This window comes from Emys orbicularis, chromosome 1 (genome assembly GCF_028017835.1).
Source record: "Emys orbicularis isolate rEmyOrb1 chromosome 1, rEmyOrb1.hap1, whole genome shotgun sequence".
Classification (NCBI taxonomy): domain Eukaryota; kingdom Metazoa; phylum Chordata; order Testudines; family Emydidae; genus Emys; species Emys orbicularis.
The window spans coordinates 58,395,535-58,406,849 of NC_088683.1; the positions used below are offsets into that span (position 1 = coordinate 58,395,535).

Consider the following 11,315-nt stretch of genomic DNA (forward strand, 5'->3'; position numbering starts at 1 on the left):
CAGTTTGATGTGTATAAATAGGCAATCCAGGCTGTGATTGTTCTAATGAAAATGGGAGGTTGCAGGGAAGGAACACACCACAGAACCCTCCCTTTTCCTCTCGAAAGGTAAAAACAAAGATATTGCGGCCATCCGAATACGTAAAGCAACAGTGAAGGACAAGCATTTTTTTATCTTCAGTTCACTCTTATTGCACCCTCTCTCATATGTTTAAACAGGAATGAATGTCCAAAACAATGTTTATGTCTACACAAAGTCTGTATGAAAGACTGTAAACTGTAATAAGGAAGTAAAACTGCAATGTTTTGATAACCACAGCATATATTATGAAAACCTGGCAATATCTGATAATTGGAAGAAATGACATGTCTGAATGTTAGTTTTACACTGTAAACACTAGTAAGGTGATCATTTACAGACTGTAGCTACAAAGTTTATATGAATGTGTCTCCATGGCTGTTAGACTTAATGGGTTAAGAAATTATGCAGTTTTTGCCTTTATGTCCTTTTTTCTTCTTTGATTTGGTTGTCCTTTGCCCAAACTGAGAACTGGCCAGTGCAGTGCTTGGACTGGAAAGGTCATCTGTATAGTAGGGGTATCTCAGTGATCGTGGCTGTGGAATTGGCTGTCCAAGAAAATATCCTTCCTCTTCAGAATCAGACGATGATGATGATGAAGTTGAACACCAAGACTCTTCTTCCTCACCATACAGTCCAAAAAATTTACCAACTGCCTGGTTCCGCAGTGCATAATCAGATGTAGCATGTGCATACTGTCCATAGAGTTCTGTGTTTTGAATGTATGCTTGAACCTCATGAGGGCTTTTATTTTGGATAAATTTGCCATAATCCTGAGGTGAGTAAAAGTGAAGTCTCTCTTTTGGAGAACATCTTCTTTCTGTAGTTAAATGAAGTGTATTGTCTGAACGAGACTTCCTACTTCTCCTGCGACGATGCTGATGCCGATTCCCACGTTCTTCAAAATGAAAAACACGCCTACGAGTCCTTTCACTCATTGGAGGTTGGCGAATTTCAACACTCTCATAATCCCCATTGTCAATAACATCATCTGAAAACTTTACTTGTTGTGGTCTAGACTGGGATTTGGATCTTCTAAGTACAGGCATGTGTGCTGGCTTTTCTTCTGGCAACACCTTTTCTTGACATAACTCTGAGCTTAAACTCTTTAAAGACTCTGCACTCCTGTGGAGCATTGAAGAATTTAGAGTTCCCATATTGCTCATTTTCTCACAGTCCTCTGCCTCCAGCTCCTGGAAAGTTTGCAAAGAATAAAAAGATGGCCTTGATTTGCTTTCTCCATCCACTGAAGCTCCTAAGGAGAAAAAAAATAAAAATCAGTTAAACGTAATCTGTGAACTTGTAATGAAGTGTGTTGACTCAAAATATTAAACTTCTAATGAAGGTTTATGGAGTAAACATGGCTTATCACTTATTCTTTGTGACGGTGAACTTTAAAGTAAAAAAAAGTTCTTGTGCCATTTGTTTCTCTGAGATGTATAAAGGCAGCCTGAAAAGTCTTTTTTTAAATTATTTACATTAGCAATTCAGGTCTTAACTATGATTGATTAGTAGAAAACTAGTGACATTAGGACATCAAGAGTGAAAGGAATTTTTAATTAGTCTGTTCAAAACATCTATTGAACTCCAATGCCTAGTAAACACTTAAAAAAAAGTCTGTTAAAGATTCAGCATCCCACACCACCTGCTTAGGGTTGACAATACACATTCCATGTTTCCAGGAATTCTTCCAACAAAGTCAGGGAATACCAAATGTGACAATCTGGATATTTCAAAGGTAAAACAGATTGCAAGGGGTGGGCAGAATGGCCTTGTGTTTACAGTGTAAAACTAACATTCAGAAATGTTATTTTTTAAATCATCCACTCAAACATTCTCAATACATATAAAAACAAAACATGAAATAAACCCATTTAAAAATATTATTTGCAGTTAGCCTTTAATACCATCATTATAGACTGAAAAGTGTTTAGTTTTTTATATTTTTCTTTAGTGTATGAATTTGTTAAATACTGATACAAAAATTATTTGAATTGGCAGGTTGTGTACCTAAAGTATAGAGTGCAAAACAGTTCCTCCAGCAAAAGTTGATGACAACTCTAACATCTCAAGTGGTGTGGATTTCTGTGTTTCTCTTGTAAATAAAGGAGGAAATAACATAGCCAGATTCTGCCCTCAGATACCTATGTATCTCTTTCTTCAGGGGAGGTTGGAAGTGTGTACTTCAATTAAAAAAAGATAGTTAAGGGTCAAATACTTCCCTGAAGTCTTCACATACATTATTACTAATTCGGGATTAAAAAAAAAAAAAAATCTTCCTAGGAAAATGCTTACTTTTCCCTATAATCAATTACCTGTGATGTTAGACAAAGCCAAGGAATCCATTGAATCTCGAACACTTTGCTCTTGTTGTTTCAGATCAGACAAACGTTCTAATGAACCTTCATACCATTGTGTCTGGTCATGTTTGTATCCTGAAGCCACATGTTCCATATCTAACTCTTGGATTTTTCTACTACTGGCAGGGCCTGGATGGCTGCCATATGCAGAATCACCTAAACCATCTTGTGACTGGGCCCAATACATGTCTGCCTGATATTTTTTACTTGCCAGGCTTTGATTATTTTTTTTCAAATCCGACTTGCTTTTAACAATATTATCAGAAATCCAGTGTTCATTTGATGTAACATCTACTTCAGCGGGCTGCTGAAAGAGGCCTTTATCACCAAATTTTAGGAGGAGTTGAGTCATGTAGTCTTCATGCTCAGCCCACTCTTCAGGGTCTTCGGTCATTTCCTGCTCTACTCTTCCTTTCCAAAAATCTTCATTCACAAAGCCTGCTCCTTGCCTTGAAAGACTTAAGTCATCCATCTTGCGAGAAAGAGTATCATCAGCATTGCTAGAAAGACCAGGGAATTTGTAATTCAGTGCTGGTGACAGTAGGAGAGACTGTCTGCACTGGTCAGCTGACCGGCTGCTCTTTCCCATACGAACACTTCTTCTGGAGTCTCTTGATCGTGCAGACTGAAATGCAGAATCAGATGAGTCAGAGGCATGAACGTCTTCTCCCAAACTACAAGTTTTTGAACAGTAAATTTGTCCTTGCTTGGGAAGAAAAGGACAACCCAGCAGAGAGGCTTTGCACTGAGCACAAGAAAAACAAGTCTCCGTGGCATGCCAGTGCTGTCCATCATAGGTCATCTGAGCATGGTCAACACCTAGTAAAGAGTCAAAGAGGGACTGTTTAGTTTATGGCTAAAATAGTTAAAAGTTACACACGCAAAACCTGAAGCTTTTTTGGCTTGTGAATTATCATGTTTATTCAATAAAATACTCACCACCCTTGTAAAATGTTAATACTTAAGAAGGATATATTTACCTATGTGTTCCCCACAGGTCTCACAGTACTCAGCATAAAGAGATTCAAAACACCCACAGCAGAATGGACGCCCATCCTTCATAATGTATCTCTGTCCACCAAGGATAGTGTCACACTCAAGACAACAAAAATGCTTCATATGCCAATGGCGACCCTCAGCTTCTGTGCACTCATCAGCAAAGATTATCTTAAAAAATAAAAGTAAATTTTTAGGCAGGCATTAATAATGCTTGTTGGATTCATGAAAACTGCATGTAAAAAAGGAACTTATTCCTTTGGTACAGTTAACAGACCACCAATTACATTTAAAGAACTACATATTAATTCAGCAGTACTGTCAATCTGAAGTATTAACTGATCAGTTTCAATAGTTAAAAATACAAGATTACCTGTAGCAGCATAGCTAAGACAGAAGGCTGTCACATTTGCTAAGTAAAATGGATATATATTTTTAAAAAGTAGGTAAGTTGTCATAAAAGTATTCTGGAATGTGTACAAGTTTTTCCTTGTAACTCAGTCTTTTCAATTCTAATCTCAGATACACAGATGTGTATCTTGTAAAAGCAGCTACATCACGCTTGTCCAGTATCTGATTTTACAAGATCTGTTTGGAGACTGGAGAGGTTGTTCACATCTACATATGTGATATTAGGATACAGTCTTTGTTGCCAAAGGGTACATATTAGTATTCAAAAGTTGTTCATTTAATTGAGAAAGGGACATGACAATTTTATCCTATTAAAAGTGGATTCTGCGGAAGCATGAGTTTAGTAGAAAAGGGTTATTTACCTCATCACATGCTGAGCAACGGGGTTTGAGAAGTTCAGCATGGTGTCTACCACAGTGAATTTTTCCATCTTGGTAGAAGTAGATTAGGTCAACAAGAAGCTCATTACATGTAGAGCACACAAAACATGATGGATGCCAGCACACTCCAGGTCCAGCTCTTGAAGCAAACACTGCAACTTCACCTCCATTTACTTTTGTACCACACTAGAAACAACCAAAAAAAGTTAATATGCTTCCATTGCAGGAATACCAGCCTTTGGTGTTATTTTAGTTAAATCAAAACACCAAGCCCAATACATTGTTAAAGTTCTTATTCCATTTTATATAGCAAAAGGGGCAATTCTAATAATCCTGGATTGTACACAATTCTGATGCAGAAGTAAATTTTACTCATATGCACTTGGTGTTTTCTTCTGTGTATTAAACAGGTATGGATTTAGTACAACAGCCAGATGGCTACAATTTGACTTATTGCCTACTCTGAAAATTGTTTGGTATATCCACACCATGTGAAAGAATTAAATCTAACTTTTTAAAAAATAAACCATTATCTTCTCTCTTCCTATGTGGAATTTTATCAGTATTACTGAGTACAAGCACAGACAGACAAGAGCCTACATGTAGCATCAACAAACATGTAAGGTCTACAGTGTTGGTACAGCTAGTTTCATTGCTATTGCCACAAGGTTACCTGTTCACAGACTGCACGCATTACTGCTCTTGAGAGCAGTTTAATAGTTCCTCGTCCCAATGCCTCCTTCTTACGCTGAGCGCTAAACATTTGTAGTTCCTTCTTCTCTTCTTCACTTAAAGATTGACAATATCTCACCTTCAGCAGAAGAGACAGTACATGCTTTAGACACCAAGCTACTGGTTATTTACTTCTCGGTAGTAACTAAAATATATTTGATAAAATATCAACATCCCTGTTCAACTCCTTCCTAAGATTTCCTTTATATTTCCTACAATATATATTTTAACTCCTCCACATGTTACAACACCAGATACGCAAAGAGAAAGTTTGTGAATTCTTTGTTAAAGTATTATACGCAAATCAATAGTGTGCTAAACTATTGCTATCTAAAAATAGAATTGCTGCCAAATTATATTTGTTAATGTGTTTGGATGTATGGTTTTTGGATTTGCAGACGATAACTATAAAATATATACTGCAGTATACACAAGAACTTAAGCCCTGACTCCTTTTTTACAAAAATGATTGTTACTTCGACTTCTACCCTAAAATACACAGAATCATGTCTAGGCTTCAAACATTTTACTGCCACAAAGCATCCTTTCTATTACAATGAAATCTCAGAAATGTGTAGGTTCCTGTTAATTGGTGGGTGGTTGCAAACACTATAAAACCAACTTGTGTTTAAGTTTATTGCACTGACTGCCCACCGGCTTAACAAGAGAAAGCAATGACCTCCTAGACAGCTCTTATCTGAATACAACTGAAATGAACAGCTAAACAATGGATTTGACAATGTACACACTATGCTATCTTTATGGGTTAGATGTCATTGCATGTGACATTTTTAGACTTGTAATATGTCCACAGGAAGATAATTCTTCCTTCTTAAAAAGAAGCATATAGTTAATGGATACATGGCCACATAGTTACCTCATTATCATGGGGTGGCAACTGGTACAGAAGCTGTTTAATTCTATGTTTTTCTCCAGGGCTGTTAATGTAAGGGACCTTCTCCTCCGGCAAACAGGCAAAGTATAGCTGTACCTGAATAGGAGGTATTAAGAATTTAATACCAGAGGGGTACACATGACCCAAACATTGTTAATGTCCTTCAACCAGTGCCTTATCTTAAGTCTCATTTACAAAGGAACTAAGATATGCTACATTAGATCTGTGACAGCATTTGCATTCCTCTAGGTAATATGAGGACCAGATGAGCTAACGCAGCAGAACTAGATTGTCTCTGCTACAACTAGCGCCCAGCTGCTGAATTGCTTTTCTGGAATGCAATTTGCAGTGACAATTACGGGTATCATAAATTATGCACATTTAATGCTATCATTATTTCCACCCCCTTTAGGTTTGGTCAACAAGCCTGCTGAAATTCCAAATTTCCCTCTGCAGTTTACCACACAAAAATGTGTGAAGCTGTACTAAAAACAACTACTACATAAACAAATTTAATTTGCTCAGTGCATTTTACACATTGCTGAGACAAAAGCTGTTTTGTAATCTCCTGCTGATCAGGTTCTTCACAAGTATCAGCTTTCATTGCTACCATGTGAGCTTTTGGTAAGAAGCTAAAGTCATCTTTCTCTTGGGAGGAGGAGGTTGGCTCTAGCCACATTTCAACCAGATGCAAATTCACTTTGAAATTTTCACAGGGTTTTTGCGTTTGACCAGGAAAGCAAAACACACTATGCCTTCTTGAAAGTCTTCTCAGGCTTGTCTTTATTTCATCTTATCAGTAGAAACTTATGACAGGAAAACTGTAAAGAATGCTATGACAAAGCCCAATGGCAAAAAATATTTTTTGTGGAACAGCTACAGATTTATTATTTTTCCTGTACAGTTTCCAGCTTGTCACAAGGCCTGAGGCTATAAATAAGAGCTGATTGCTGCAGACAATATTATCTGCTATCTGTATTTAAATGATGCCTTGGTCAATCACTTACTAGGCATTTTAGTTAAAACAAATGAAAAAAGAATCACTACTTCCTCAATCAAGTTAAGTGGAAAAAGTAGTACAAATCACTAAGGTTTTGACACAGAACTGAACATCAATGAGTTTCAATTAAGTTTACTTTTAAGTCCACTAACCAACAGACTTTCTTTGCAAGGAACAAAGCAGAACATGCAGTAAGAAGGAAACTTCTAGGGTTAATTTGCTCTATGCCCATGTCTCACATAATACTAATCAAAATGCCACTGATGTCGTCATCTGTATGAAAATATCTTTAAGCCTGTGGTACCTAGAATGAGTGATTTCTGCTGCATTTCCCTTAAGAGTTTAAAGTAGCTGTTAGCTAGTTGTTCCCCCTTCCCCATGTCCCTCAAGGTTGTTTAGTGTATTTAGTTTATGATAAAAGGATTTTCCTTAAAGATGGTGCATCATATATGGATCTTGGTGGCTTGTTATTCTTAATTTAATCATGAAGAGAACGTCTCTGGAAAACAAAAAGTAGATCTTTTGCTCCTCATACATCAGCAGGCCACCTGAACTAGAGATGCTCAGCTCCCATGACATGTTACACATAGTCTAGTAGTCACCCTACCCATTTATACAGGAATAACAGAACTCAATGCTGGTCAAACACCTTATGAATCATCTATACCAGATCCTGCAGTACTGTTGCTGGATCTTCTTTTTAACTAGAATTTTATTTAAGAACCTATTTTTGAACATTTGATCAACATAGCAACTTGCTCCCTTAGCAATTAGTGTCACTGTCCTATTTCCATTACCATTATTTTCTTATACTTAGAAAGGTTTCATTTTCAGTTTTAGGCAGTTTAGTTGAGGAAAAACAACCATCCAAACCAAAAAATGGAACAGTCCTAAACTCCTCTCCCTTCCAACTGTAAAAGTCAACTCCACAAGGCATGCAAGAGCGAAATCATTGCGTGAATAAGTGGCAATATGTACAGTTAAACAATTATAAAGCAGTGCCAGAAATAGTTTCATTTCATTAAGATAGGTCATTAAAAAAAAAAAAAAAAAAACGTTAAAATACATTTAACTTACGTCTTATTAGGAAGCTATACAACAAGTCTTTCATCAGTGGCAACACATGATATTTATAAGAGATGAAATTATAGCTATTTTGATTAATTTTAAAAATAAGAGTCTCAGTTCCTACCTGTTCTGGTCTAAGACCTGGCGGAACCCAGGTATATTCTTCCAAGGCACAGCCAGAGTCGTCATCGGATGTTGAGCTTCGTTGACACCCAAAGGTAAGATTGTTAACTTTTGGCTCCATCTCCAAAGGCATAGTGTAGTGTGCAGTGTCAGCTATTCAGTTGCAGTTCATCAAGAAATTGTTCTGAAAAGATGAGATTACAAAAGAATTAACAAAACAGGAAAAGCCTCATGGAAGTGATCTTGGGGCAGGGGTAGAAGGGCATCAACCAAGTTAAATATTTGAAATACTATTGTGGCAAAGTGATTGCTATAAAATACATCATGAAGGGGAGATGCTTCTATTGATACGTCACTGGGAATTTAGATTATATGCATAGCATGAAATACTGATCTTTAGTAAAATTAATTAGTGTCTTCGCAGGACAATCATCCTGACCACCTGTGATTAAGAAGACATTTCCTCCAACAGTATAGCATTGCACGATTAAACTGCATTTGCATTCAGAATTTCAGGCAATTATCATTGGCCTAAGTGCTGATGCAACTCCATGGATGCTGGATCATGCATAGAAAATTTTACCAGCATGGTACTTAAGCCCTCTCAAATCAGGTCTAAACATCACAGCAGCATAATACACCTCTACCCCGATATAACTCTGTCCTTGGGAGCCAAAAAAATCTTACTGCGTTATAGGTGAAACCGCGTTATATCTAACTTTCTTTGATCCGCTGGAGGACACAGCCCCTCCCCCCGGAGTGCTGCTTTACCGCGTTATATCCGATTCGTGTTATATCGGGGTAGAGGTGTACCTGTGGCTGGACACATTACCAGTCCCACCATTGCCAATATCAAAGAAGCTGTACCAGTGCTAGACCAGTGGTGGAAGAAGGACTTAAATTCTCATGGCAGATAATGCCGTAGGTACAGTATCAGAGTTTTTCCTCCTTCAAGCATCCAATGCAAATGGCAGTAGACATCATTTAATTACTATGTATCCTTTTTTAAGATACACATTTATCATAAGCCATTGTTGAGCTAGTCCATACCTTCCTACCCTCACAAAAAGATGAAACTGACTATTCCATTTTGCTATTGCTACAATACTAAAAGGTTCCAAAACAAAAATGATGAATAATGAAGTTTACACATGCCTTGAGAATTTATCCACTAATTTTAGCCTACTGCTAGTTAGAATAACAGAGTTATAAATCCTGAAAAAACATTGTTTTTTAGAGATGCCAACAGACTCTTACTGCAGTGCACAGCAGCACTGTAATAAAGATTGCTTACATCATAACTCCTTATTCTAAGTACAACAGTAGATCTCCTATCCAAGCCACTGTAAGAACTGCATATTTTCACAAAGCATGTCAGATGTTAAATAAATCCCTAAAATTTTATTTCAGTTTTTGTTGAAGTGGTAAACTTAGTAAACCTGAATAAATTAAAACTAAAATTAAGTTATATCAGTGCATATTATAAAGAAAGGTAAGTGTTAACATGAAGGAAAACCTCTACATTTGCTATTTTGTGCAGTATTTTAAAACAGCTCATGGCAGAAGGCAGAGCTTAGCCCAACCAACCAATAAATTTGACTTTACTTCACCCTTAACAAAAGTAAAGATGACCTCATTTCCTTTTCTACTGTTCAGAGTTTGTGACCTTTTAAATAAGTCATCATTTTAAAACAGGTGCAGCTCATTCATGTCTTCAATGTAAAAAAAACCTTTATGAACATCAGTGCATTCATTCAGTCCTCAATTACTAGTGTTAATGAAAGTCAGGAGCAATTTAGTGTGGATATTCTATTGTCTTGAATATTACTGTTGCTAAAACAAGTAACAAAAAAGCAGTGATCATCTATTGAATAAGTAATTTATAAAAATGATCAGTAGGTAGATCTCAAAGTTCACTTTGGGTATCTAAAATAAATAGATAAACATCTTATCTATAAACTAATTTCCTTTGAAAGCAGATACAGAGGAAATAATTTGTCCAAAGAAAATTCCTCCATCATGTTAGTGGAAATAAAATCATCCAGTACAACAAGAGCAATAATCTATTTTTAGATCTAAGGCTATGTCAACCCTACAAATTACTTCCGTATAATTTATGTCACTCAGGGGTGTGAATAATCCACACCCCTGAGCGACATAGGTTATACTGACCTAAGCACCAGTGTAGACAGTGCTATGTTGGCCAGAGAGCTTCTCCTACCAACATAGCTACCACCTCTTGCAGAGACAGGACTTAAGCTGACAGGAGAGCTCTCTCCTGTAGTCTTAGCGCATCTTCACCAGAAGTGCTACAACCATGCAGCTGCGTGGCTGTAAATGACGTAGTGTAGACATAGCCAAGATCTCTTCCTATTCCCATAAAGCAACAGGCAAGAGGGATAAAGCTGGGAACTCAATGTTCTGGTAGCTACTAAAAGATGCAATTGCTAGTTATGGTTGTAGTAGGACTGTGATGCCCATCTTGACCCCTAGCACAATTATAGGTGTATCCAAATAATTCTCAGTTGTGAGATCAATGTATCATGTTTACGAGTCACACTTAAAGTCCAAGTCATTTTGGAAGGTGATCCAAGTACTAGATATACACTACTTTAGAATATCCTTCTGTAGAACTAATGAAATTAAGTGAGATGTTTATTTGAAATGAGGTAGATCAGGGATTGGCAACCTTTGGCACGCGGCTCGCCAGGGTAAGCCCCCTGGCAGGCCGGGCCGGTTTGTTTACCCGCCGCGTCCGCAGGTTTGGCCGATCGTGGCTCCCACTGGCCGCGGTTCGCCGCTCCAGGCCAATGGGGGCGGGGAAGAGGTGGCCAGAACATCCCTGGGCCCGCGCCGCTTCCCGCTGCCCCCATTGGCCTGGGACGGCGAACCGCAGCCAGTGGGAGCTGCAATCGGCCGAATCTGTGGACGCGGCAGGTAAACAAACTGGCCCGGCCCGCCAGGGTGCTTGCCCTGGCGAGCCGCATGCCAAGGCTTGCCGATCCCTGAGGTAGATCATATTTTTAAAGTGTCACTAACTACTTGAAGTCTCACCTAAAATTTTCTACTTCTCACTTATTACTGTATTATATACGTTAATGTGTTTGTCAAACTGTCACCTTTCAAAACTTAATTCTGCTTAGTGACCCATAAATAAAGGAGTCTACTTTTTTTTTTTTTTTTTTTTTTTTAAACAACAGTTTCATTAAGCAGTTATTGTTGGACTGCACCATGGAATAGCAAGCCTAAAGTAAGTTTCATATGAAAGGAGT

General features: G+C 37.8%; 1 protein-coding gene across 1 annotated transcript; it reads right to left on the reverse strand.

Moving 5' to 3' along the window:
• Positions 1-473: 473 nt before the first annotated feature.
• PRICKLE1 (prickle planar cell polarity protein 1) lies at positions 474-8,176 on the reverse strand. Its single transcript, XM_065416725.1, has 7 exons — positions 8,045-8,176; positions 5,835-5,948; positions 4,899-5,036; positions 4,208-4,411; positions 3,419-3,605; positions 2,394-3,257; positions 474-1,333 (listed from the first exon to the last, which is right to left on the reverse strand). The coding sequence occupies exons 1-7, from the start codon at positions 8,174-8,176 to the stop codon at positions 474-476; spliced, it is 2,499 nt and encodes an 832-aa protein (XP_065272797.1).
• Positions 8,177-11,315: the final 3,139 nt, after the last annotated feature.